At 40.8% G+C, this 27,969-nt stretch overlaps 8 protein-coding genes across 12 annotated transcripts; 5 read left to right on the top strand and 3 right to left on the bottom strand.

Moving 5' to 3' along the window:
- Positions 1-1,957: 1,957 nt before the first annotated feature.
- On the top strand, positions 1,958-2,281 carry RB195_008185 (uncharacterized protein; the record flags this gene model as incomplete). The annotated part of the gene is made up of 1 exon (XM_064194577.1): positions 1,958-2,281. The coding sequence occupies one exon, from the start codon at positions 1,958-1,960 to the stop codon at positions 2,279-2,281; it is 324 nt and encodes a 107-aa protein (XP_064045722.1).
- An 87-nt stretch (positions 2,282-2,368) lies between these two features.
- RB195_008184 (uncharacterized protein) lies at positions 2,369-2,617 on the top strand (the record flags this gene model as incomplete). Its single annotated transcript, XM_064194576.1, has 1 exon — positions 2,369-2,617. One exon carries the CDS (start codon positions 2,369-2,371, stop codon positions 2,615-2,617), a length of 249 nt encoding a protein of 82 aa, XP_064045721.1.
- Positions 2,618-2,680: 63 nt separating this feature from the next.
- On the top strand, positions 2,681-3,055 carry RB195_008183 (uncharacterized protein; the record flags this gene model as incomplete). The annotated part of the gene is made up of 1 exon (XM_064194575.1): positions 2,681-3,055. One exon carries the CDS (start codon positions 2,681-2,683, stop codon positions 3,053-3,055), a length of 375 nt encoding a protein of 124 aa, XP_064045720.1.
- Positions 3,056-7,892: 4,837 nt separating this feature from the next.
- Positions 7,893-10,165, bottom strand: RB195_008182 (uncharacterized protein; the record flags this gene model as incomplete). Of its 2 annotated transcripts, XM_064194573.1 has the most annotated exons (7): positions 7,893-8,012; positions 8,088-8,179; positions 9,520-9,656; positions 9,718-9,796; positions 9,846-9,954; positions 10,010-10,068; positions 10,153-10,165. In XM_064194573.1, the coding sequence occupies 7 exons, from the start codon at positions 10,163-10,165 to the stop codon at positions 7,893-7,895; spliced, it is 609 nt and encodes a 202-aa protein (XP_064045718.1). The 2 variants fall into 2 exon arrangements, with proteins under 2 accessions (XP_064045718.1, XP_064045719.1); XM_064194574.1 differs by lacking the exon at positions 10,153-10,165 and having other exon boundaries at positions 10,010-10,021.
- A 245-nt stretch (positions 10,166-10,410) lies between these two features.
- On the top strand, positions 10,411-14,902 carry RB195_008181 (uncharacterized protein; the record flags this gene model as incomplete). The annotated part of the gene is made up of 4 exons (XM_064194572.1): positions 10,411-10,442; positions 10,644-10,777; positions 12,121-12,172; positions 14,896-14,902. 4 exons carry the CDS (start codon positions 10,411-10,413, stop codon positions 14,900-14,902), a joined length of 225 nt encoding a protein of 74 aa, XP_064045717.1.
- Positions 14,903-17,497: 2,595 nt separating this feature from the next.
- Positions 17,498-21,991, bottom strand: RB195_008180 (uncharacterized protein; the record flags this gene model as incomplete). Of its 3 annotated transcripts, XM_064194569.1 has the most annotated exons (10): positions 17,498-17,532; positions 17,587-17,645; positions 17,701-17,792; positions 17,854-17,996; positions 18,622-18,834; positions 18,893-18,961; positions 20,488-20,959; positions 21,010-21,078; positions 21,122-21,324; positions 21,387-21,522. In XM_064194569.1, 10 exons carry the CDS (start codon positions 21,520-21,522, stop codon positions 17,498-17,500), a joined length of 1,491 nt encoding a protein of 496 aa, XP_064045715.1. The 3 variants fall into 3 exon arrangements, with proteins under 3 accessions (XP_064045715.1, XP_064045714.1, XP_064045716.1); XM_064194571.1 differs by lacking the exons at positions 17,498-17,532; positions 17,587-17,645; positions 17,701-17,792; positions 17,854-17,996 and adding an exon at positions 21,848-21,991 and having other exon boundaries at positions 18,614-18,834; positions 21,387-21,564; XM_064194570.1 differs by lacking the exons at positions 17,498-17,532; positions 17,587-17,645; positions 17,701-17,792; positions 17,854-17,996 and having other exon boundaries at positions 18,614-18,834.
- On the top strand, positions 21,806-27,696 carry RB195_008178 (uncharacterized protein; the record flags this gene model as incomplete). Of its 2 annotated transcripts, none has more annotated exons than XM_064194566.1 (3): positions 21,806-21,849; positions 21,910-22,014; positions 27,603-27,696. In XM_064194566.1, the coding sequence occupies 3 exons, from the start codon at positions 21,806-21,808 to the stop codon at positions 27,694-27,696; spliced, it is 243 nt and encodes an 80-aa protein (XP_064045711.1). The 2 variants fall into 2 exon arrangements, with proteins under 2 accessions (XP_064045711.1, XP_064045713.1); XM_064194567.1 differs by lacking the exon at positions 27,603-27,696 and adding an exon at positions 23,020-23,113.
- Positions 25,007-25,662, bottom strand: RB195_008179 (uncharacterized protein; the record flags this gene model as incomplete). The annotated part of the gene is made up of 2 exons (XM_064194568.1): positions 25,007-25,228; positions 25,591-25,662. 2 exons carry the CDS (start codon positions 25,660-25,662, stop codon positions 25,007-25,009), a joined length of 294 nt encoding a protein of 97 aa, XP_064045712.1.
- Positions 27,697-27,969: the final 273 nt, after the last annotated feature.

Genomic DNA, 27,969 nt, shown 5'->3' with positions numbered 1-27,969 from the left:
AACTGCAAAATCATTTTAAAAAAAGTAGCTAATTATCCGAAGTGGAGAATTATTCGGTATTTTAGGAGCTAGCGCATGGACAGCTTTAATTCGTGATTATCTGAGCAGGTCATTTAATGTGAACTACTCGAAATTCCGAATAACTAGAGTTCACCCTTCAGCTATAGAATAAAGTAGTTCCTGGAATGCTGTCTTCAAAAAAAGTGCAACCGTACTGCAATCACGATGTTGGGACGATGAAGCGGCGGAAAGCAAGAAAATACAGTTAGACACAAAGATCGAGTTCTGTATAAAGGATATTTGTTCTTTTATCGAGAAAGTACTGCGTAATCCAAGGAATTCTGGCATATTCCTCACTGACAACACCTCAAGGGGTTTTGATTTTCTGTAGAAAGTGGTGTTTTGAAAACCAAAGAGCACAAGAACAGTTCCTTGCACTGGATCCGGTGCTGATCAGTTCTTCTGTCTTTCTGAGTTAAACCTGCCGAGGCCAGAAGTTTTTGTGCAACCACAATCTTATTAATCCACTAAATTAATAAACAGCCGAACTGAACCCCAACGATACTCTGGTCTTTAAAAAAGCACCAGGATTTTCATATGCGAAAGAAGTTATCGATAAAATGCTCGCCAATTCCAGAATGGCGAAAGCGTTCAAATTCTACCAGCTTCACCAATGTTTCAGGGGATGTTTGGGGGATTCTCACAATGCAACAGAATTACTCATAAGAAATGAAAAGATTTAAAGTGGAGACTCTCACACATACCTCCGAATATGTTCAGAGGTTTTTTATGTTTCATCGCTCGTTTCATTTCTGTTTGAAGCTCCTTCATGTTCCATCGGGCTGGTTGTCTGGGCCCATCACGTGGGAATGACCTAAATGAATAATACTCGTTACTCCAATCTTCGTCATTATCTTTTTTCATTTTTTCCATCATTCCACATTTTTTTTATTTACTGTTATTTGTTACTCATTTTTTATGATGTAATAATGTAGCATACTACCTATTCTGCATTTTTCACATTCTATCTTCTAGGACAGGGGCGGGTGTAGTGTAGCAGTTAGATTTTCCGCTTCCTGCACAATCGATCGGAGGTTCGAATCGCCCTAGTGCTCACCAAGCCTTTCATCCTTCCGGGGTCGATAAATTGTTACCACACTTGTCTGGGAGGATAAAAACACTGACTTGACCCATCGGCTAGCAACCGCAAGTCATTGTATAGGCCAGTTACACGTTCGTAAACCTCAAACGATTCTCAAATGAATTGAACGTGGAGGCGCATCCCAAGCGGATTGATCAACGCCAGAAACTTTATCCTTTATTTATCTTCTAGGACATCGTGTATATCGCAGGACAAGAAAGATACAGTGATGATCTATGTAACTAATGTAGTTAATTTGTTGAAGAATGCAGAGAACAATCAATATATTATATTTGACTTATGTAGTAGGTAATATTCTCGATAGTAAATAGGTAGTAAACTAGAAAATAATTCCATTTATACGTAAAGAAAGATATCCTGGAAAGGATTCTATTCATATGACATGAGTGTGATTCTTTTATTGACAAACACCGGAACAACGGTTGAGTGCTGAAAATTTCCGAACATTCACTGAAAACATCACTTTTCAAGTTGAATCTTGTTTGGAGAAATAAACAAACGAACGGATTTTCAATGATGTATTGTATTCATATTTGGAAAAGCTCTGGGAATACTACCCTCGTAATTTCGTTTGACTAATTTCTTGTATTATATACATCTAATTTTGGCCGATCTACGATTGACCAGGTGTTCATCGTCAGGAGAGTGATCGAAATCTGGCAGCGATATTCGAAGCCAATGCAACTAGCGTTTCTGGACTTTGAAGCCGCGTTCGAATCTCCTCACTGAGGCCGTCTTCTCAACGCGCTTCGCGCCGATGGAGTACAAGGAAAGTTCGTTCGCTTGCTTGATGACATGAATCAACGAACAACTGCTGCAGTTCGAACACCAGCCGGATGTACAACACCGTTTGAAGTGATAACTGGAGTAAGACAAAGGGCGGTGGCAGGACCCTTCCTGTTCAATTTCGCCATCGACGACATTATGCGAAGAACAGTCGACCAGTGTCCTGCCGACATTGTCTTAGCACAATCATGGTGCCCCTTGACTGATATCGAGTACGCCGACGACGTTGTTATATTCGCGGAAAGCAGTACGAAACTTCAACATGTTGTAAACCTTGTATCGAACCTGGCTGCAGCCTATGGACCACGTCTACGCCCTGATAAATGCAAGTAGATGTGGATCTCTTCGAGACCTCGAACGGGAATCAGGGTGGACGGACAACCGATAGAACTCGTCTATGAGTTCTGTTACCTGGGTTGTATGCTGAAGAACAACGGCAGCTACGAGAGAGATGTTCAGCAAAGATGCGCTAAGGCCACTTCTGCATTTAACTCCTTAACGAAATGCCTGTGGTCGACCCCCATCACCAACGAAGTCAAGCTGCGAGTCTACCTATCCGCAATTCGCCCCATCATGATGTACGGATCGGAGATTTGGGCAGCACCATCAACGGTTATGGAGAGGCTTGACTGCACGGAACGAAAGCTGCTTAGACGGCTACTTGGCTAATTTTGGCCTAGGGTATGCCACAATGGAGATCTTTACGCAGAAGTTGATCTGGTTTACCGGCGGATGACACGTGGAAGATATCAACATCTTGCACCGCCTTCGAAAGCGGCTAAAGTAAATCGTCTTCGCTTCTTTGGTCATATATTAAGGAGACCGGCAGATCGCCTTGTCCAACGAGTTCTGAAGAGTTCATCGGGTTCGAGCTGGAAGAAGCCACCTGGCCGAAAACGGAAGTTCTGGACTGAGGTGGTAAAAGAGGACCTGAGGACACTCCGCATGGATAGGCAGTTCAGGCGAGACGTAAGGTTTCGCAGAACATGGAATAACGACGAATGGATTGATTCTGTGCAAGCTCTCGCAGAAGATCGAGAAGGTTGGGCAGAGCTATGTTCAAGGACGGCACATCTCGGCGAAGATGCGGGTAATCGCGTCAGGTGATGACATCGGCCCGCCGATTAAGTTAAGTAAATCATTTACATTTAACGGTGATGTGGTTAATAATTCCGGAATTAACACATATTGCAGTCATTTGCACCACAAAGAGCGTGCAACTGTGACGCTATATAAAGAGAGTTTTTCTTCTGCAAAAATAAGATCATAATAAGCAAATAACCAATGATTTTTTTCTTTTAATTCATTGAAAAACTACACTTTAGGGTTGACACTATTTGGTACCGGAAGAAACTGCTAATTTTTAGCTAGTTTTATTGAGGAAAGAAAGATAATTTCAATTTCATTGAACCTCCATCGGAACGAAAAGGTCCAATTCGATCAGGTGCAAAGCATTTCACGTATTCCTAATAGCATTGTTGGTTAATTAGTTCATCAGCTTTACAACAAAAACGAATCAAAAAAGTTATTTTTCTTGAATAATTAGACTTGCATCATGTGTTTTTTCATTTCGCATTATAAATCTTTTTTTTAATACAATAGAGCAATATTTGATTTCGTTCATAAGCGGGCAGAATGGGGTTAGAGGATAGAGGGACGGAAAAAGAGAAAGAAGAGTTCATTTCAAAGTCCTAGTCTTTTAGATCAAATACGTCTTTTAAGTCAGAAAAACATCCTTAATAAATCATGCCAGTATTGTAGTATTTTTAGGAGAGCCAGAATCTCCATAGATTATATTTTTTTTCCTCGGTTTGGGTAAAATTGTGAAAAATGGACACATTTCTTTAAGATAACCCTCAAACCCCGGCTCCACAACCATCAGGATGGTCCTCTGGCCAAATTAATCTTTGCTGAGGCTTAGCTCAGGATTAATTTTTAAAAAAGCCAGAATCGCCTCAAATTGTATTTTTTCTCCCCGATTGGAGCTGAATTGTCAAAAGTGGATAATATTCTTTAAGATGACCCTCATAACCCGGCTCCAGAGCCATCAGGATGGTCCTGAGGCGAAAAAAATCTTTGTTGGGTCTTAGCCTAATTTTAATTTTTAAAAAGGCCAAAATCTTCTCAAATTGTATTTTTTCTCCCCGATTTGAGTTGAGTTGTCAAAAGTGGATAATATTCTTTAAGATGACCCTCATAACCCGGCTCCAGAGCCATCAGGATGGTCCTGAAGCGAAAAAAATCTTTATGGAGGCTTGGCTCAGGATTAATTTTTAAAAAAGCCAAAATCTTCTCAAATTGTGTTTTTTCTCCCCGATTTGAGTTGAGTTGTCAAAAGTGGATAATATTCTTTAAGATGACCCTCAAACCCCGGCACCAGAGCCATCAGGATGGTCCTGAGACGAAAAAAATCTTTATGGAGGCTTGGCTCAGGATTAATTTTTAAAAAAGCCAGAATCGCCTCAAATTGTATTTTTTCTCCCCGATTTGAGCTGAATTGTCAAAAGTGGATAATATTCTTTAAGATGACCCTCAAACCCCGGCACCAGAGCCATGAGGATGGTCCTGAGACGAAAAAAATCTTTATGGAGGCTTGGCTCAGGATTAATTTTTAAAAAAGCCAAAATCTTCTCAAATTGTGTTTTTTCTCCCCGATTTGAGTTGAGTTGTCAAAAGTGGATAAATTTCTTTAGGATAACCCTCAAACCCCGGCTCCAGAGCCATCAGGATTCCAAACGCCCAAATTGTATTTTTCCCCCGATTTAAGCTGAATGGTCAAAAGTGGATAATATTCTTTAAGATAACCCTCAAACCCCGGATCCAGAGCCATCAGGATGGTCCTGAGACGAAAAAAATCTTTATGGAGGCTTAGCTCAGGATAATTTTTCAAAAAGGCCAGAATCGCCTCAAATTGTATTTTTTCTCCCCGATTTGAGCTGAATTGTCAAAAGTGGATAATATTCTTTAAGATAAGCCTCAAACCCCGGATCCAGAGAAAAAAAAAAAATTAAATTTTTTTTAAAAATTTTTTTTCGCCTCAGGACCATCAGGATGGTCCTGAGGCGAAATAAATCTTTGTTGAGGCTTAGCCTAATTTTAATTTTTAAAAAAGCCAAAATCTTCTCAAATTGTATTTTTTCTTCCGGATTTGAGTTAAATTGTCAAAAGTGCATAATATTCTTCAAGATAACCCAAAAATCCCCTCTCTACAACCATCTGGATGGTCTTCAGGGTAAATTAATCTTTGTTGAGGCTTAGCTTAGGATTATTTTTAGGAAAACCAGAATCTTCGTAAACTGTGCTTTTTCTCCCCGGTTTGGGTAAAATTGAGAAAGTTGATACTCCTCTTCCAGAAAACCCTCAAGTTCCTCCTCCAAATCCATCCGGATGGTTTACAGGCTCCCTTATTCTTGCTTAATCTTATTTAGCCTAGGCAGTGCTGGTCTCTCTAGAATGCGTATTTTCTCCCCAGGTTGTCTGAAATTGTTTATGTCCTGTTATTTTCCTTTAGAAAACACCCCAATCCCCCTGCACAACGTTCGGGATGGACTGTCAGAATTCTTTTTCTTATTAGGCCTTAACTTTTTTATTTATTGTGGATTTTTTTATTCTAAGCAGATCATTTAAGTAATTTTAGTAATATTAGGAATGTTCAAAATAAATAACTTGAATAGCTTAAATATCTTGAATAGTAATATTTTTTATTTTCCTGGCAAGGGAAGGGGGTGAGTTTCCATTAGAAACTCACCCCCTTTGCTTGCCAGGAAATTTTAAAAAAAGGCAAAATGTTTCATGTATCTGCTACAGCACTTAGTTGAATTGATGTACAGTATTCTTGGGACCTGGTTGGATGATTACAAAGCTGCTCGAATAATTCAGATGAGGAGTAATTTGAGAAACAGAACATTCATAACAGCCATCATCCGAATCAACGTACGTTTAACAAGCAAATCAAATTTGAGCAATTTTCCAGAAACCTCAAGTTATAGTACAGAGGATTTATGAGGATACTTTATGACAGTGCTGCTTTTCTGTCCAAATTTGTTGTAATGGCATCAAATTCAAAATAATGTGTTTCAAATATCAGCCCGAACGTCCGGCTTAAGCCTGACTTCGGCCTTTTTTTGGTGTTCGCTTGGCTCGCCTTCACCGATCAATAGGAAATAACAGTAGCGACATTTTTTTTTTGTAGAATTAGAATTGTTTTTTTTTCTATCAACGCTGTTTTTACCAGAGAATTTTAGCATAGACGAAAGATTTTACGGTTTTCTTCTAATTCATCAATCCGCCACAGTAGAATCCGTCTCTCCTCCCTCTATAGCTTTCTCACACCTGCACACCATTCCGACCCCTTGGGACACGTCCTACCCCATTTTAATGCTATTTGGCTCCGGCGCACGAATTCTACGCCGTAGAACCCGTCTCGCCCAATTTTACCGCGTTAGAGGTCCAGCGCACCAAACGACGCCATGGCATCCATCTCCCTCTATTTCTGGAATTTCTTGACTGAGACACACACTTTCACAGACCCACACATGTGACAGAATAAACCCGTTATTGTATAGCGTGATAGTTTGCAAATCTGGAAGCATACATTGATATAAAAGTTTATTTGCCCTCACTAACATATGACAGAAAAAGACTTGTCTTATCAGGGCCAACATGCATGAAAGCATAACACTGGGCAGTCTTCTAGCGGTAGAGCGTTCGCCTATCAGATGCATGGCCATAGTTCGTCATCTCACCGGTAAAGTCTTTTGCATTATTATAGAGTATTTTCGTGTCACACACATGCACACACCACCCACACACACACTACCACACACCACCACACACACCACAATACATACCACCAAACACACCAGAACGCACCACCACACAGCACCACACACACACACCACCACCGCCACCACACGCACTACCACGCACCACCACGCCCCACTACGCACCACCACGCACCACCACGCATCACCACGCACCACCACGCACCACCACACACACCACCACCACTACACACACCACCACCACTACACACACACCACACACACACACCACACACCACACACACACACACACACCACACACACACCACCACACACACACACACACACAAACACACACAAAGGACTAGGCGCGGTATTATAGCAAGATGACTTTCTTTTTCGTTTCCTTGACAATACCATGCAAGATTCATCACAATGAGATTAAACGAATATTCCCACCAACTTTGAAATATCTCTAAGAGTGCTGTTTTTTTCACTATCAATTGATGAGAACTGTTGTTTACAGAAACAGCTTTTTATGTTTGATCTATACATGAAGGAAAATGTCACATATTTCATGCTTACAATTCATATTAGGTATGGAAATTTGAACGATTACGATATTCGTGCAGATGACTTAAAGGTGAGTTGCTGATATTCGATTTGTTGCACCGCATTGAGGTTTCTCATGCTTTCGGCAGTGCGCATCGTTAGGCATTACTATAACGAATCATATTCTCTTAAGTCCTAACAGAAGTTTCGCATGAACTAACACTGACCTCTTGCTGGAAAATTTGGAAATGGTTTATTCACAAGCAGGATATTGCTCCACGTAAGTTTTAACAGTATCATTTTCAAGCTTTTACACGCGCATCCATGACTAGTCGGCAAAAAAGACGACTGAGGCAAATAAATAACCGTTCAATTCAACGATTTTATTGTATACGCTCGCATTCCTCGCGTATACTAAAAAAATTGCATAGCACGAAACTTTCACTTGCTCTACCAATAGTAATAAAATCAGAACATATTTGTTAGAAATTGTTCGCCAAAATGGGCAGCGGATTTGTCCCTAAATCAAATCAGTAACGGAATAGAAGCTTATCAGATTACTGATTTATGTAGTGTTCAATTAGTACAAAATTATGTCAATTTATTGTTTTTATCTCGATTAGAAATAATTAACGAATCTGAAGCGTCAACAACTGGAGCTTCGACTTCCTCTTCTTTTCCAGAATTGTCTGTAGTTCTTGTCGAAGCATCACATTTCTTTTCACCTTGAGTTTTCCACCCATGAATGCCTAAATTCATAATTCTTCGCTTTTGATCTGGCCTGCAATAATATTTTCTTTTATTGATGACATTGATTGTATCACCTGTGAGTTTGGCTTTTCATTAGCTATATCGAAGAAGTCATCGCCGGAGACCGTCACAGTAACTGTAGGCCTCTTTTCATTTTTAACATCACCTTAATCCGATGGGGATGAGCCCTTGAAGTCGAGTGCTAAATTTGTGTTTTTACTGCTTCTGAAGCGCTACAGTCAAAATATATAGAAGAAATTGAAATAGAATTGCTTTTATGTTTTTCACATCTGCAGGATCTTGCTGAAATCGCTGGATTCGAAGAAAAAAACCTCTGGAGCTGAGTGTCGAAAGAATATTGAAAGTTCTTACAATCTTCAGCCTTCGCGTTACGGACGACTTTTTCAGCTGATCGATAGTGCTTCACTAAAAAATGCTCAAATAAATATTCTATTAGTTCAGTAGATCGTTAGTAGTAAAACTCACATGTTCCATACCACCCTGCTCCGGCTTAGAAAGCTCTCGTTGAAGGACTCGTGGCAGAGGTATACAACCATTGGAGTAACATATTCCGGCTTCAAGGCCTCGATAATGGACGAAAAATTATGAACTCAGCTCAAATGCTGGCTTTCCCTGGCGAAAAACACACCTCTAGAAGTATGGTTTGAGTTAGGCGAGATCCGGCTGCTGGGATTGCTGTTTTTGCAAGTATATTGTATTTTGCTCCTTCTTGAGCTAGTGAGTTGGAAAATCCAACAAGGGCAGACTTCGCTTAAAAACTGACATAAGCATCTATACGAACTTATATCTTCGCAAGAATATTGCGGTTTTCAGTAGGAAGCTTACAGTAACGTGAGTCCGTAGTAGCCCTTGTCGAAGGGAAAGTGAAGTGAACTGATGAGAAACAGCAAACAGCTGGGGAGAATAATTTCCTAAATCGGTAATTAAGCTTATTCTATGAGATAAAACTTACTACCTGGTTGATACCGCTGTCAACGGAATTGGTTTGCAAAATATACTCTGAAGATAGATCAGGCATCACTTTAGAGGAGAGTTCTCGGTGTTTTTGAGGAAATACCGTTAATAAACCAGGTGCAAAAAGTAGCAGACGACTTATCTACAATCGTTGGATATTAAATTGACAATGCAAAATGTAATGAGCACCATCAGCGAGGGGGGCGAAAAAAGTAAAGTATTTCACTTTTTTTTGCTCTTTGGTAGTTTAGTTCAGTAGCTTTCTTTGAATAAGATCCACAACTTTACTGCTTCTTTGGTCTTGTAGTTGGAAACTTTTTTTTAAAACAAAAAACAGGTAGAGGATTGGTAAAGAGATCGTCAATTGCTTGAATTAGTTTTCATTTAGGGTAACCACCCTTTTAGAACTGACTCGCCAATGACTGTCTGTGCCATTGCTAAGGATTGCTACGGGCCCTTGACAAATGATCCATAGCCACATCCAAAGACACACGAGAACTGTCTCCGGAGATTCTGCTTGGTTAAACTCACCAGCTGCGTAATTAGTTTGACCGAAGTCCCCATAGATGTCCGCAATTGATGACGTCACAATAATTCGCCCGTAGTTCTGTTTCCTCATATAAGGCCAGGCTGTCTTCTTCACGGAATAAGCTCCTTTCACGTGTACTCTGAAGATTAAGTCTGGAAGTGAATAAGGTTACAATTCATTGCTGTTCATTGACAAAGAACGTCCCTTCACCCCAGTCGAGATCCGTCATTTTCACAAGCGAAACATCACGGAGAATCCCAGCATTATTGATTACAATATCTGCAAACTATTTTATCCGAATGATCCACAAATTGACTACTTTACCCACCGACTCGGCCAAAAGCATCAATGGCGGTTTTTACAATCTTCTCGCCAAATTCTACACTGTCGTAGTTAGCCACTGCTTGTCCACCAGCAGTTTTAATCTCATCGACAACCTCAAAATAACCACCCACAGTGAAGATCTCCTAAGATTACTGCAATTTATCTTACTTTATCTGCCATTGACGTAGAAGCTGAGGTCCCGTGTGCATTTCCTCCAAGGTCATTGACTAGAAAATCACATATTATGGCTATGTTGGTTATATTAAATTTGATTCAGAATGATCACCTGCAATTCTTTTTCTAAAACAAACCAAATGGTATCATTTGATTTAAAACTAAGTTGATTGCAAGGGAATCACGTTAATCACGCTTCATTTCATTAGACTGGCATGACATTGACCCTTCCTTGATAAGACTACGCTGCCGATTTATTTCATAGCTCTGAATTGTACCGAGGACTTCAAATTCTCAAATTATTCTTTAATCACTTTATTTTACAATAAATTATGGGAAGAAATCCTGAGTCATCATATCTTTTGTGAACACACAGAAACCGTTGATAAGAATCGATGTTGATTGACGTTGTCCGTGGTCAAAACAGGTTCCGATGATTTGGATCGCCGGGAAAAGGAGCAACAGCGGTGCAGGCTATCCGTGAAAGAGCTAATCACCTACTATATTGGAAAAACTTTGCTTGTATTACAAGCATCCAAACATATCTTGGAACTGTTTTTAAAAAATATCCGTTATGAGGTTATGTTCATGAGCGTCCTAGATCGTAGATCAAAAGCCTCGTCAATAGGAAACCGAATGTTCTCGAACCCAAAGCAGTCATATCGACGTCCATACCGTTGTGGTGCGGTGTTCGACGGTTCCTTTTTCCCGCTCCAACGTCAATAATCCTGAACGTCTGGAAGCAGCCTCAAAGCGCCAGAGGTGAGTTTCGAAAGAAGATTAACTTTGCGTGAATATTACTTATAAGGAAACTAATTAAAAACTAGTTAGACTCCAAACTGTAACGATTTGAAGTTCCATTAATTTATGATTATTTTAAGGAATATTTTCTTATCTAAATTTCATTTCCAAGGTTTTTTTTTTGGCAGTGGAGTTGAAATTGAAGAGAAATCAAAACTTTCCGTTTCTGATTCACGCTCTTCTCATAAATGTTCATTTCAGTCAATTATTTTTCCTCACTTTTGGCCATGAAAAAAAGATGATGAATGGGGCAAATCAATGTTCTTGAATGTAATGAGTCTGATATCGACCAACCATCTACAACTCTTAACCTTAATCGATTTCTTGCAACTAACACCGGGAAGTCTTGGTCTTAATCCTACAGATAATAGCGAATGCAATGTTTTGTTAGCGATAATCTAGCCCCTTTCATTTGCGTTTTCTCCCAGTGCATGGATTCAAAGTGTTATTTTTATGGGCGCTGATTTGGAGCTTCAGTACGGATGTTGTGAAACGCGATCGACTGCCACCGCTCTGCCACTTAGCGTGAAGCAAATATTGTGTTAAAGGCATCACCCCACGAAATCTGAGGTGGTACGGATTTCAGGTGGAGTATTCGTATACGGGATCGTGGATTATGGAGAGAAGGGTGATTCCGTCCATTTATTCCTAATTGCCGTGAAAAACGCCTCGGACGATACGGCTTCGAGCGTTCCGGCGCTCTATTTTCTACAAGGAGTTCGATTGGAGCGCGCCAGCCCTCTGCACGCGTCGCCTCTTCCGGACCGTTTTTTACGGCAGTTGGGAAGAAATGGACGGAATCACCCCTCTCCCCTCTTTCTCCATAATCTACTATCCCGTTTAAGAATACTCCGCCTGAAATCCGTACCACCTCAGATTCGTGGGGTGATGCCTTTAATGAACTTGGTGCATGAAAAAACCATGCAGTAGATTTATCGACTATTGATGAGAGGAACAAATTGTGGATGTGGTTCTATTGACCGCTTATAAATGAGGAATTTTGGATGTATAGTAGGGTCAAAACGACATGAAGCAGGGTGCAGTTGCGTAAGTGGTTGCGCTCGAAGGGGTGCGATGGAGCGTAGCGGTTAGGATCAAGTGAGGATCTCTTACATCTTTCATTGTTGTAGTTTGTGATGGTCCCACCTCGATTCCAACCGCCATCTGCACCGTGCCGCTACGAGCGCAACCGCCTACGCAACTGCATCGTGCTTCATGTCATTTTGTCCCGACTATATTTCTTGCGATATTGTATTCCTACGACAACCGTTTGCAAACTAACAGTTTTTTTTATAATATTTTAGGTGCAACGTCGAGTTTTCTGTTCAAGCAGTCTAGCACTTCATACCTTAACTAGTAAGTGATTCTAATTCCTTTGCATTCGTTTATTAGTAGGAATTGATTTCGAGCCGTAAACTAGTTCGTAAAAAGGAAACTAATCATGAGAACAGTTTGATGTGAAAAAACAAAAAAAGTACTTTTGTGTAGAGATGAAGCTGTGAAAAAACCAAGTAACCGCTTCATGTAACGCACTAATGGTCTTTCTAGTTTAATTTATTTTGCTGTTAAGGCTATCTGTAATTAAGACCGTTGGCTAAGTTTTGGCGCAGCTGCAGTAGTCGTTAGCAGGCTGAACACTAGGGTCCAATTACAAGAGTTTCTGTTGAGTCTTTGCAGCAAGGGCGCAACTACACTGGCTATTAGTGGGAGCCGTGCGCAACACCATAATGCCAGTAGTAGTTGTTGTCTTTGCCGCCACGGCGCAACTACACTGGCTATTAGTGGGAGCCGTGCGCAACACCATAATGCCAGTAGTAGTTGTTGTCTTTGCCGCCACGGCGCAACTACACTGGTTGTTAGTGGGAGCCGCGCAACACCACAATGCCAGTAGTAGTTGTTGTCTTTGCCGCCACGGCGCAACTACACTGGTTGTTAGTGGGAGCCGTGCGCAACACCACAATGCCAGTAATAGTTGTTGTCTTTGCCGCCACGGCGCAACTACACTGGTTGTTAGTGGGAGCCATGCGCAACACCACAATGCCAGTAGTAATTGTTGAGCTTTTACTGCAACGGCGCAACTACACTGGCTATTAGTGGGAGCCGTGCGCAACACCACAATGCCAGTAGTAGTTGTTGAGTCTTTGCCGCAACGGCGCAACTACACGAGTAAGAATGGTCATTAAGATTCAGAGAGGAAGCTAAACTTAAGTCTTAGCTAAAATGCTTAGGCTGTCCTCAGAATTGTGTGTTTCGAACGCGGTTTTGTCAAAATTGTTTCATTTAGACAACTTCTCACTGAGAAATGCTAATACAATAACGTCATTTCACTTTCACATCACTTGAGGTATTTTCATTTTTTAATGAGAAGATGCCGATGGCAAAACCGCGGTCGAAACTGACAATTCCGATCCGCTGAAAAGATAGGGCACTCAATTCAACTGCGTCTTCTATTTGTGCTTCACCTCATAGACACGTTCCGATGTAGCACAACCAGCAAGAGGTCCGCTGTAGCCGCACGGTCGATGGCTCGAAACCTAATGCCAACCAGGTCTTTCATATCCGGGGTGGACAAATTGGTACCAGACTTTATGGGAGGATAAAAACACTAGCTGGGTCACCGGCTGGCACTACCAGTCATTGTATAAGCCAAGACGCGTTCCAAAATCTAAACGTTTACGAACTGCTGTAAAAGACGTTGGCAATTCCCAAGTTGATTGTTACTGCAAATGTCGACGTTCTTACGCGCTGTTCCGTAAACACCGACTTCTTCAAGCATGTGCGTTTGTAACCGAGATTTCGCGGCAGCCTAGCTCGTGTATCATTGTTATACAAGCTCGTCAAGAATCTTAAGAAAAAAAGGTTTGGGGTGCCATTCAACGCTGCTCTGATAGAACTGTACTCGAACAGCGCTCAGAGCGCAATAAATTATTCTTAGAGCACGAGAACCGTTCTTAACTACCAAATTGGTCTTCCATTTGAGAAGGTGATAGTTCATTATTAGCAGTTCATCACTGAAAGTGAATAGTTAAATCAGCCAAGGCCTTAAAACCTAAGCATTAGTCTTTGAGGATCCACCGTATGTTGGGTCGAAAGCTACTAAAAAGAAAAGGAAGATAGAGCTGGATACTACTGCTACTACTACTACTACTACTACTAACACTCTAGCGTTGTGACTCTCTAAAAACAAGCATACTAGAAGTGAGCGGCTAAGTCATATCATTTAGTACTTTCATCGATAAAAAAAGGAACCGCAAATGCGAGATGGCTTATTTGCTAGTGAAATGTTTCCTTCTTATCTGATTCGCACCCCTAATATTAGGCGAGAACAAAGTATTTTCCCCCATAACATTGGTTCTCCGTTCTACTTTCGTTTCATGTCTTCTCATAATCGATAACGATTGTAGAGCAAAATGTGCGGCATTGACCGAAGCGTTAATGTACACTGTTTTTAAGCGAAGATGAAGGAACGTTGGATAGGTGATTCTTATAGATAGTTGACCCAGTAAATTGCTATTCATATGGCGGGAAGCGGGATCAGACATTCCGGAGTTGTGCAAAATCGCTGATCGACGACAATGTCCGTCAGTAAAAACACCGGAGATAGTGCGCAGATCGCGGAGGTCGCACAAAAATCAGGAACAGAACACTGTTCAGATGTTCGCACAGTTCATGGCTTAAAATAAATCGCAAAAAATGGACCTATACCTTCCTTCTATTTCATAAGCATCATTTTGACATAGAAACTAACCAATGTGCAATTAGTAACTGTAAACCGTAGTAGCACTTTTGTCTCATGACCAACCAGTCAGTCGATGTCAAGTGGCGTTCAATAGTGCCCGCCTATTTTGGCGGCAGTTCTTTTGCAACATTCGTGTCGTGCTTGTTGCTCTATGTGAGTTGTTATCGATATTTTCGTACTAAGGTTCGGTGTGGTGGATCTTTGTTCCTCTGCCAGGAGACTTCTCCGTGGATGGGTCGAAGATCCACCAGTGGTTTCTTGCGGATGAATTTGTGTTGTTTATCCGTTCATGGATCTACTTGTTTCCGTACTTCCCTTACTAAAATCACATTCATTCTAGCGAATAGCTGTCTAACAGTACGTTTGGTACGAAAAAGTCAAGTTCGACCTCATCGACTATGGCCGACCAGCTGAAAAAGCGAATGGGGGAGCTTTCGGTAAGTTCTTTTTTTCTTGGTAGTGGTAGTGATCGTGCGCAGTGCACGGCCGCAGCTCTTAAGGTTTGGAGAGAATGAATGTGGTATGAGATGCAGTGTACCAGCATATCCATGCTCTGCAAATCCTATTTTTGATTTGTGTACATGGGTATCTGCGATAGATGGCTTGGAGGCCTTCAAGTTTGTCCTTAGTTGAATGTTATTATTATCTTTTTTCCTCTCTCTTAATGAGGAGCCGGTGATACCGCTGATAGATTAAAGACGGTATCGACAAACGCTTACGATACATTTGTATTCATACCGTGGAAGATGCTTAAGAAGTTCCCTTGGCTCCGTGGATTAATATCTATGAGACATAGCAGTGATGGAACAACGTTTTTTTTTACAGCGAAGGCTGTTCTGTCACCGTCTGTTAAAGCACCAGACGGTCGATCTTCTTGTTTGCAAGGTTTTGTTAGTATTTGACAGCTGACTGTTACGATCCTGTTATTTTTATTTTTGACCGCTGTATCCTACTTAGAAACCTTCTTTGCGGTTCTTTATTCCCATGGAAAAAACACGAAAGAAGATGTGTTAGAGAGCCATAGATAATTTGAAACAGAGGTCGACATACATACACACATACACGCCGCACATGCCAAACTCTACACTTACCTCATTCTACACACATACACCGCACACACCACACCCTCCACATTCCGCGCACCGCACATACACGCCGCACATATCACACACCGCGCATGCCACACACGCCACTACACACACCACCACACACACCACCACACACACACACCACCACACACCACCACGCACTACCACGCACACACCACGCACCACACACACACCACCACACACACACACACACACACCACCACACACACACACACACACACACACACACACACACACACACACACACACACACACACACACACACACACACACACACACACACACACACACACACACACACACACACACACACACACACACACACACACACACACACACACACACAGAGGACTATGCGCGGTATTATAGCACGGTGACTCTTTCTTTTTCGTTTCCTTGACAATACCATGCAAGATTCATCACAATGAGATTAAACGAATATTCCCACCAACTTTGAAATATCTCTAAGAGTGCTGTTTTTTCACTATCAATTGATGAGAACTGTTGTTTACAGAAACAGCTTTTTCTGTTTGATTCAAACATGAAGAAAAAATGTTACAAATTTCATGCTTACAATTCATACTAGGTATGGAAATTTGAACGATTACGATATTTGTGCAGATGACTTAAAGGTGAGTTGCTGATATTCGATTTGTTGCATCGCATTGAGGTTTCTCATGCTTTCGGCAGTGCGCATCGTTAGGCATTACTATAACGAATCATATTCTCTTAAGTCCTAGCAGAAGTTTCGCATGGACTAACACTGACCTCTTGTTGGAAAATCTGGAAATGGTTTATTCACAAGCAGGATACTGCTCCACGTAAATTTTAACAGTATCATTTTCAAGCTTTTGCACGCGCATCCGTGGCTGTGGTAAAAAGTCGCCAAAAAGACGATTGAGGCAAATAAACATCCGTTTAACCCGACGATTTTATTGTATACGCTCGCATTCCTCGCGTATACTAAAAAAATTGCATAGCACGAAACTTTCACTTGCTCTGCCAATAGTAATAAAATCAGTACATGTTTGTTAGAAATTGTCCGCCAAAATGGACAGCGGATTCGTCCCTAATTCAAATCAGTAACGGAATAGAAGCTTACCAGATTACTGATTTATGTAGTGTTCAATTAGTACAAAATTATGTCAATTTATTGTTATTATCTCGATTAGAAATAATTAACGAATCAGAAGCGTCAACAACTGGAGCTTCGACTTCCTCTTCTTTTCCAGAATTGTCCGTAATTTTTGTAGAAGCATCACATTTCCTCTCACCTTGAGTTTTCCACTCATGAATGCCTAAATTCATATTTCTTCGTTTTTGATCTGATATGCAATAATATTTTCTTCTATTGATGATATTGATTGCATCACCTTCGGTGAGTTCGGCTTTTCATTAGCTACATTGAAGAAGTCATCGCCGGACACCGTCACAGTAACTGTAGGCCTCTTTCCATTTTTTTTAAACATAACCTTAATCCGATGGAGGAGCCCTTGAAGTCGAGTGCTAAATTTGTGTTTTGACTGCTTCTGAAACCCTACAATTTATGAACTACACATATGAACTCACTGAACTTCCCAATCTCTTTCGTTCCATCGGTCAAAATATATAGAATAATTGTTTTTATGTTTTTCACAGCTGAACGGTCTTGCTGAAATCGCTGGATTGGAAGAAAAAACGTTGTTGGACGTTGCAGCTATCTGACTGGAATTGTACCAACTCATCAAGCATCGACTTTTAGCTGATCCTTGACCTCACTCCATTTTCCTCAATATCATAATCCCCATTAGTTCTCTCATCAGAATTTTTCATGTTATCGAAATGCTGGACGTTCTACATATTGGTGATTTGGCTCCAGTTATCTCGAACTGAAAATAATGGGTTTGTCTGAAAGGAATTCGAATGAATGGTGACGTTCTTACCATGTTCAGCCTTCGCATTACGAACAACCTTTCCAGCTGATCGATAATACAAGTAGTCACTAAAAATGCTAAAATAAATATTCTATGAGATCGGTGAAAACACGTGTTCCATACCGCCCTGACGGCTTCGAAACATTGCCGCTCTTGTTGAAGGACCCATAGCAAAGGTATCCAACCACAGGAGTAACATATTCTGGCTTCAAAACCTCGATAATGGACCGAAAATTAGCACTCAACACTGCTGGCTTTCACTGGTGAGAAACGCACCTCTGGAAGTGCTTTTTGAGTTAGGCGAGATTTGGCTGTTGAGATTATTATGTTTACAACTATATTGTATTTTGCTCTATCTTGAGCTAGGGAATTAGAAAATCCAACAAGGGCAGACTTTGCTTGAAAACTGACGTAATCATCTATACAAACTAGTATCTTCGCTAGAATATTACTATTTTTAGTACCAAGCTTTCAATATCGTGTGCTCGTAGTAACCCTTGTTGAGGGGAAGGTGAAGCAAATAACTGGGAAGAATAATTTTCTAGACAGGTAATTTAACTTATTACTTTAGCCTAGGGGTAAAGCTTACTGCCTGGTTGATGCCGCTGTCAGGAGAATTAGTTTGCAGAATTTACCCTGAAGATACATTAAGCATCATCTGAGAGTTGAGTTCTCAATGTTTTGAAGAAATAGCGTCAATGAACAAGATGCAGAAAGCAATTAGCTGGCGACGTATCGGTAACCATTGGAGATTAAAGTATCAAGGCAAAATTAAAGAGAAGGGGGCAAAAAAGGAGAGTATTTCGCTTCATTTTTTCTCTGTTCGGTAGCTCAATTCAGTAATTTCCTTTGAAAAAAATCCAAACCCTCATTGCTTCGTTGGATCTTGTAGTTGGAAACTTTTTTTTTTGCGGAATAAGCAGGTAGAAGATTGTAAGAAGGATCCTTAGTTCCTTGAAACGTTTCATTTCGGATCACTACTTTTCAAAAACTGACTCGACGATGACCGTTTGTGTCTTATTTAGCTAAAGGATTGCTACGGACCCTGGACAAATGATCCATGATCATAACCACAGACAACACGAGATTCTACTTGGTTAAACTCAGCAGCTGCGTAATTCGTTTTACCGAAGTTTCCATAGATGGCCGCAATTGATGACGTCACAATAATTCTTCCGTAGTTCCACTTCCTCATATACGGCCAAGCTGCTTTCGTCTTGGTATAAGCTCCTTTCACGTGAACTTTGAAAATCAAGTCTGGAAGTGGATAAGGTTACAATTCATTGCTCTTCATTGACGAGGAACGTCCCCTCACCCCAGTCGAGATCCGTCATTTTCACAAGCGAAACATCACGAAGAATTCCAACATTACTGATTACAATATCTGTAAACTATTTCGTCCCAATGATCCACAAATTTATTACTTTACCCACCGACTAGCCAAAAGCATGAATGGCAGTTTTTACAATCTTTTTGCCGAATTCTACACTGTCGTAGTTAGCCACCAGCAGTTTTGATCTCATCGACAACCTCAAAATAACTACTCATAGTGAAAATCTCCTAAGATTTCTAAGCTTATTTTACTTTATCTGCCATTGACGTAAGTGTTGAGGTCCCATGTACATTTCCTCCAAGGTCATTGACAAGAAAATCAACTCTTATGGCTACGTTGGTGATATTAAATTTGATTCAGTAAGAACACTTGCAATTCTTTTTTTGTAAAAAATCAAGTGGTATCTTTTGATTCGAAACTGTGTTGATTACAAGGAAACCACGTTAAGCACGCTTCATTTTATTAGACTGGCATGACATTGATCCTTGGTTGATAAGACTACGCTACCGATTTATTTCATAGCTCCGAATTGTACCGAGGGATGTGCTCACATTCAGTTTAAGAAGTGGAAAAAAAATACAAGATAGGCAATAATTGAGCATATTTGGGGACTGCTGAAATGTTCTTTGTGCCAATGACTCAGAACTCAATGAAATAAAAAAAGGAAAAAATACTAGTGGAAAATAACTTGTCTAAAAGCACTCTTTTGGGTGTTTAATAGCAACAAAATAAGAAGTCGATAAATAGAGAGCAAGGAATTTCAAAAATGCATAGGAACCAGCTTTTTGTTCCAGAAAGGCGTAAACGCAAACGAAAAAGCAATTTCAGAAGAAAACATCTGAGCAGTTTCTGTTTAGATACCTGCACCTATATAGTTATACCAGACTGAACGTCCGGCTAAAGCTGGATTTCAGGCTTATTTTGGTGTTCGCTTCGCTCGCCTTCACCGATCAATAAAAAATAACAGAAATAACAGTAGCGACATTTTTTGGGATACTATTATTGTTTTTTCTCTCAACGCTTTTTTCAATTTTTTACCCGAAAATTTAACCATAGATGAAAGTTTAGATGGTTTTTCCGTAAACGCTCAGTTCTATACTCGGAGAGCAATCCAGCTTAATTTTACATCTATGTTTCTCCCAAACCTCCACAATTTGGAAACATTATTCGAAGTATGAGTTTCTTCCGTTTTCTCAACAAGCAAGAAATGATGTGCTAACATGGAATGTCACTATCGTAGTGATAAAAATAACGTTCTACGTCAGATCGCGTAAACTGTTGGGTACTATGTATTGTATTTAAGCAGCCGTGCGCACGTGTATTTCCTCTTTTTGAAGAAAGGATGTTAGCAGCATCATGGAGACATGCTGGGAAATAGACATGTGAAGGAGCCATAGAAACCCATTCTACCGTGATGGGACTCCCGCGCACCAACCCGATGCAGTGGAACCCGTCTCTCCGCACTCTATAGCTTTCTGGCACCGACACACCATTTCAACCCCGTGGGACCCGTCCCACCTCATTTTACAGCTGTCTGGCTTCGGGGTACGAATTCGACGTCATAGCGCCCGTCTCACCTACTTTTGCCGCGTTCCAGCGCACCAAACCTCTTCTTCTTCTTCTTTTCTTCCTAGCGTTTGTCCCGCATTGTTGCAGGGTCCGCTTTTCTGCTTCTTGTCTTCCATTTGGTTCTATCCATTGATCAGCTGTACACAAATGTGCATCTATCATATCCAGCTTGACACGGTCTAACCAGCGAATCTTTGGCCTCCCACGCGGCCTCACTCCTGAAACGTCGAGCTTCAGTGCGGTTTGGGCCACAGAATCTTCCTCTCGCCGCAAGACGTGACCGAACCATCTCAGTCGGGCCTCCTTCATCTTCTCAGTTATCGGGACGACGCCGAAGATGGAGCGCACAGTGTCGTTGGATACTTTCTCTTTTAGCGTTACACCTATTGTCCACCTTAACATCCGCATTTCCATAGCGTGCAGTACTCTTTCCAAGGCTTTCGTCGTCGGCCAGCACTCGCAACAGGACGCACAACCGTCCTGTAGATCTTCGACTTCAGTCGAACAGGGACTTTCTTGTCGCACAGTACCTCTGTTGCCATTTTCCACTTCATCCATGCAGCATTAACACGTGCTCGAACCTTCTTGATCAATGTCGCCTGTGGAAGTCACTTTGGATCCAAGGTACTTGAAACAGTTCACCTTGTTTAATTCGGTGCCATCGACACGAATTGAACCATCCTCTATCCTTGGTCCGCACTCCATGTACTCAGTTTTTGATGTGTTGAGGCGCAATCCATATTTCTGCAGCTGATCCTTCCAAGACTGGACTTGTTTCTGAAGATCATCTCGAGACTCTCGAGCATGACATCGTCGGCAAAGAGTAGAGTCCACGGATGCTGCTTCTGGATTTCCTTCGTTATCGTGTCCATGCACAGTATGAACAGCAGAGGTGAGAGGGATGAACCCTGATGAACCCCTACTTGTACAGGGAATGGCCTGCTTGTTCCAGCAGCAAATCGTACAACGCTGGTAGGCTTCGCATAAAGTAGCTTAGTCCACCGCACATATTCTTCTGGTACTCTATGCGACCTCATGGACATCCATAACAGCTCATGTGGGACACGGTTGAAAGCGCACCAAACCTACACCATAATATTCGTCTCTCTCTCTTTTTGGAATTTCTTGACATAAAATCACACATACGCAGATGTGCACACGTGACAGAAAAAGTCCGTTATTATACACCATGATAATTTGCAAATTTGGAAGTATACGTTCACATAAAAGTTTGTTTACCCTCACTAACATATGAGAGAAACTAACTTGCCTTATCAAAGCCAGCATGCATGAAAGCATAACTCTGGGCAGTCGTCCAGCGGTAGAATGCTCGCCTATCAGACGCATGGCGATAGTTCGGCACCTCACCGGTAATGTGTTTTGCATTATTATGGAGTATTTTCGTGATACAACTTTGCATTCTTGTTTAGCAAGCTCCAAGGCATGCTTTCTGCCGAGCCCACCACCAGCTCCTGTCACAATCGCTACTCTTCCATCAAAACGAAGTGCCATGCTCTTACATTTTCAAAAATCAGGTCAAAATAAAAATTTTTTCAACATTTTTCAAATTGAAGGTCTTTAGAAATTGGCCGAGAAAAGGAAGTCAGATAAGCTAGAAACAAGACGAAGAAAAGGGCAAAGAAGTCATCTAGCATCTATGTTTGAAAGTAGATCTTGAAGAGAACAAGCGCATTTGAGGGCAAGAAGCTTCAGTATGAGGTTACCCTCACACTGTTATTTAAAACCGCGGTTCTTCTTGATAGCTTATCCTAAACTGAATAACAGCAGCAAAGAAGGTGAAAACCACTTCTGAGAATTCTGCATGAAGACAATTAAGTGCTCGCAGCTGTATGAGAAATAGAAAAGCCTTGATTGTTCTACTATCTTGTTAATTACGACAACTAACATTAGAGATTTTGATTCTTATTTTAAAAAAATGCGAAGCAATGACGAGGCTTTTTACTTCTATTTAGATACATACCTACAACTTTACTTTCTCGTTTAGCAAGTTCCAGTGCATACGTTCTGCCGAGTCCACCACCAGCTCTTGTCACAATCGCTAAACTAAAAAATCAGAAGCTGAAAATCACCTTTATGAAATTTTCATGAAGGCAACTAAATGCTAGCAATTGTATAAGAAAAAGAGAAGCCTTGATTGCTCTAATAAATTGTTATTAACAACAACTAACATTAGAACATTTAATTTTTAAAGATATGCGAAGCAGTGACGAGATTTCATTAGACAAGAAAAAATTATGAACTTAGAATAAGGTATAAGGCTATAATGTTGTGCCTTGCTGTTATAAAGGGGGATTCTATCCGTTTCAGAATGGAACATCAGACTACAATAGACAAGCGTTCAAATTACTCTATAAACAATTCAGTAACAGCAATTCTCGGACTATTCATTAATCACTTCATTTTTGTAGTAAAATATGGGAAGAAATTCTGAGTCTTTTGTATAAAAATCTTCAGGAAATCATATCTTTCAAGAACATGTCGAGGTGTCGCTAAGAATCGATGTTCATTGACGTTTTCAGTGATCAAAACACGCTCCGAATCATGTGGATTGCTGGGAAAGGAGCAACACTGGTGCAGGCTATCCGTGAAGAAGCTGATCTTTTATTATTTTGAAAAACTTTGTTTACCTTGCAAGCTTCCAAGTATCTTTAGCTAATGACATGGAATTGTTGTTTTTTGTTTAAATACGCATTACGAGGTTCTGCTCATGACCGCCCTATAAAATTGCACGCGTAGAGCGTAGATCAAAAGCATCGTCAATAAGAAACCGAAGGTGCTCGAAGTGAAAGCAGTCGCCATATCGATCCTGTTGTGGTGCGGTTTTCGACGGTTTCTTTCTCTACCTCCAACGTTCATAATCCTGAACGCCTGGGAATAGCCTCCAAGTGCCAAAGGTGAGTCTCGAAGGAAGGTTAACTTTTCGTGGATGTTACTTACAAGGAAACTAATCGAAAAGTAGTTAAACTCCAATTTGTTACCATTTGAAGTTCCGTTAATTTATGATTATTTTGAGGCGCATTTTCTTATCTAAAGTTCCATTTTGATGGTTTTTTTTCGGACGGTGGAGTTAAAATCGAGGATAAATCAAAACTTTCCGTTCCTGATTCACGCTCTTCTCATATACGTTCATTTCATTTGATTATCTTTTCTCACTTTTGGTCGTGAAAAAAATGAATTACGAATGGGGCAAGGCAATGTTCTTGAATGTAACGAGTCTGATGTCGACCAACCATTGACAACTCTTAACGGATCGATATCTTGCTCCCAACACCGGAAAGCTCTGGTCTTGTTTCTACCGATGATAGCGAATGCAATGTTTGTTAGCGATAATCTAACCCTCTTCATTTGCGTTTTCTCCCACTGTATGGATTCAAAGTGTTATTTTTATGGGCTCTGATTTGGAGCTTCGGTACGGATGTTGTGAAACGCGAACGAATTCTGCGTTTTTTCTGTCTGCGTTTTTCCTGAGTTTCCGTAGTACGTCAATTTCGTGATACCGTGCATCTAAGTAGCGTGCTTCTTACCTCCTCTTCTCTGTCGCTTTTCCTAATTTAATGAACTATCAAGGCTATCTGTTCAGCTTCTGCCACAATGACGCATACAACAGTAGCTGTCAGTGAAGGCTGCACGCAACGGCGTGGCAACACCAGCTTTGAGTCTCTACCGTAACGTCGCAACTTCACTAGTTGTTGGCGAGATCCGTGCGCAACGGTATAGTAACACTAACTTTTGCTCTTTGCCGCAACGGCGCAAATGCACAAGTTGGTAGTGAAAGTGGTGAACAACAACAGAGCAACACCAGCCCTGGAGCAACGTCAAATCTGACTGGTTGTTAGCGGAAGCCGTTGGCAACGACACAGCAACGCCAGCTTTTAGCCTTTGTCGCAACGGTGCACACTACACTATGCGTCTGCAACAACTTAGCTACACCAGCTTTGAGTCTCTGCCGCAGCGGCGCAACATCACTTGCGTGGAAGCTTCACCTGCAGGGGGCCGAAATTGTAAACTGCCTAATTGTATTAAACTAATTATATTAGCGGATCTTTTTTGAGGTTCTTGTAGGAATGAAAATGGGATGTTTCATTAATTTATTCATCTTCTTGTTCAAAAAAGTGCAATCTATGTTCAGCGCTGACTCTCATTAGAAGGGTATGAAAGGTGAGGAAACAACCGAACCATTTGCAACACTACTTCAAATAGATTTTTTCTTAAATAGTTGAAAATTTTCCTACGTTTATGTGCGAGATTAGACAACATTAATAACCTGTCTTTAAGAGTAGAGGTTTTGTTGCTACTACTTTTCGCTGGATTAAGGACTTTATAGTTATCTTTCACAATCTCAAGGTGAGATAGTTGGTTTGTAACTAGCAGAGATCTTCGCCAATAATTTATTTCACTAGGATTTTTATTTCTTGTTATTTGAGATTTCTCTGAACGACAGATATTTGAGCTAGTGCACCTTTCATATATCTTCCTTGTCTTTTCCCCATTGTACGACCCGTGCATTTACGAAGATCGATGCCTGTTCGGTACTGCCTTCCATGACTGCCTCCACTTCATCAAGGTAGCCGCTTTTATCGCTGATTGTGTTAACTTCTGTTCCAAAGATTCAGATGGATCGATCTGTCGAAATCCTTGGGCAAAACAGAGTTTGAAGCCATCTCTCGGTAGCACAGAAGTCCCCGATTTCAAACATGCTTCCAGAATTGGGTTTTGTCGAATGGTGGCCTGAAAATGTTTATCATTTTTGCATCAAAATGAGAAGATCATTTCGTCACTTGGTATCCCCTATCATGTGTAAATTCGAGATCCCAGTTGCCTTCGAAAATCGGCGAAAATGCTGCATTGAAAGTTAATGAAAAGGTGTGGTGTTTAAGTATTGTGATCAGGTGCTATGACAGCTGGTCATGGTTCTGCAGCAACGAAATTGGAGAAAATTTTCGATTGTTTGGGTAGAGACATGATTTCCGCAGCCTCCACGATCTTTTTCCGTATTTAAAATGACAGGTTTTCTTACAAACTGACAAATTTCCGAATGATGTTGAATTCAAATCGACCAAGTCTAAAATTTTCCCCCTAATTCCACCCACCCACATGACAGGCGTGCTGTGGCTATCGCGGTCCTGGCGTGGCCATCTCACACCTCCTCTAGGCGATTCCATGCCACGGAAACACCATTATATCTGAATACTACTGAACGGTGGGGATAATTTGATTATTTTGAACGTGAGAAGTTGTGGATCTCGCAAATCGTCTTGACTTTAATATCCTTCGGAAGGTTGTTTCTCTGCAAGGGAAAGTTGGCTATATCGAATACAAAAATTATTTCTGCAGGCTGTGGAAATCACGTTTTCATGAAAAAGATTTAATAATATCGAAACATTCTCCAATTTGGCCGCTCCACGGCCAGCTGTCGCCTAATGTAAGTAAACAAACTAAGTCTTGTAAATAAAAGTGTTCTAAGCAAGCGCTAGATCGCGAAAATTAGACATTCTTTGTAAATCATTGCTGCAGTTAATTAAAGATTGAACAAATAATGAAATAGAACAATGTTGTAAGTTTGATAGTAGCTGAACCAAACATCTTTGAAATGGAAGCTTGAAGTGTGAAGTGTCGCAAATGACAAAAAGTTCGCAGAGGAATTCTCCTGGTATTTTTTCTGCAGAGTGGGTGTAGCGCAGTCAGTAAGAGATTCCGCTGTGACTGCAATCGATCGTTGGTTCGAAACCGGCCACTCCTAACCAAGCCTTTTATTCTCTTGAGGTCGATAAATTAGTTCCAGACTTGCCATTCAAAGGCTGCACGCGCGTTCATAAACCTCGGTATTCAAGAACGCGCAGGTGCATCTCTTTAGGGATTGATCAAACGCCGTGCACGTCTCCTTTATGTTCTCTACAGCTGAGAATGTACATCTTTTTCTTATCAACTTTCAATGTGGGGTATTTTCGTAAATTTCAGAAGACAACGAAAATCTCGATTTCACATATAATGTGAGGCACCGAAATCTTCAAAATGACTTGCTGATCACAAATATGTTAATTTTTTTCCAATTTTGGGGATCAAGCACTCATACTATGAAGATCTTTTCGTCCCACGAACTGCTATTCAGTTGAGGTTGTAAGGGGATTTACGTGAAACCAGAAAAAAACCGCAGCGGATATGATGTTAGTGACATGATGCTTCCAATTGAAAATCAATATCTAGTAATCATTGCATCTACGATTTTTCTGATATCGTCGCCGTCGTCAATAATTGCCGCAAATTTCGCGCTAGCCTTTAAATAGACGCATTCGCAGATCTTAGTGCTGACAAATAGATGCTTATGTTGCATAAAAAAATCTGAGCAGCTTCTATTTAGATACATAAATACAACTTTGCATTCTCGTTTAGCAAGTTCCAGTGCATACGTTCTGCCGAGTCCACCACCAGCTCTTGTTACAATCGCTTAACTGAATCAGAAGCTGGAAATCACCTTTATGAAATTTTCATGAAGGAAACTAAATGCTAGCAGTTGTATAAGAAAAAGAGGAGCCTTCGTTGCTCTAATAAATTGTTATTAACAACAACTAACATTAGAACACTTAATTTTTTAAGATATGCGAAGCAGTGACGAGATTTTATTAGTATGAGGTTACCCTCACACTGTTATTTAATACCGCGGTTCTTCCTGATAGCTTATCCCTAACTGAATAACAGCAGCACAGAAGGTGAAAACCACTTCTAAGAATTTTGCATGAAGACAATTAAGTGCTCGCAGCTGTATGAGGAACAGAAAAGCCTTGATTGTTCTGCTATCTTGTTAATAATGACAACTAACATTAGAGATTTTGATTTTTATTTTAAAAAAATGCGAAGCAACGACGAGACTTTTTGATTCGTTTGAAAAGAGAATGTGACACCAGACTACAATAAACAAGCGTCCAAATAACTCTATAAACAATTCAATAACAGCAATTCTCGGACTATTCATTAATCACTTCATTTTTGTAATAAAATATGGGAAGAAATACTGAGTTTTTTTGTACGAAAATCTTCAGGAAATCATAACTTTCAAGAACATGTCGAAGCGTTGCTAAGAATCGATGTTCATTGACGTTTTCAGTGATCAAAACACGCTCCGAATCATGTGGATTGCTGGGAAAGGAGCAACACTGGTGCAGGCTATCCGTGAAGGAGCTGATCATCTATTATTTTGAAAAACTTTGTTTACCTTGCAAACTTCCAAGTATCTTTAACGAATCACATAGAATTGTTGTTTTTTGTTTAAATACGCATTACGAGGTTCTGCTCATGACCGCCCTATAAAATTGCACGCGTAGAGCGTAGATCAAAAGCATCGTCAATAAGAAACCGAAGGTGCTCGAAGTGAAAGCAGTCGCCATATCGATCCTGTTGTGGTGCGGTATTCGACGGTTCCTTTCTCTCCCTCCAACGTTCATAATTCTGAACGTCTGGGAATAGCCTCCAAG

Source organism: Necator americanus, chromosome III (genome assembly GCF_031761385.1).
Source record: "Necator americanus strain Aroian chromosome III, whole genome shotgun sequence".
NCBI classification, from domain to species: domain Eukaryota; kingdom Metazoa; phylum Nematoda; class Chromadorea; order Rhabditida; family Ancylostomatidae; genus Necator; species Necator americanus.
Note: the sequence above shows the minus strand (reverse complement) of the source record. Positions and strands in the feature narration are given on the sequence as shown.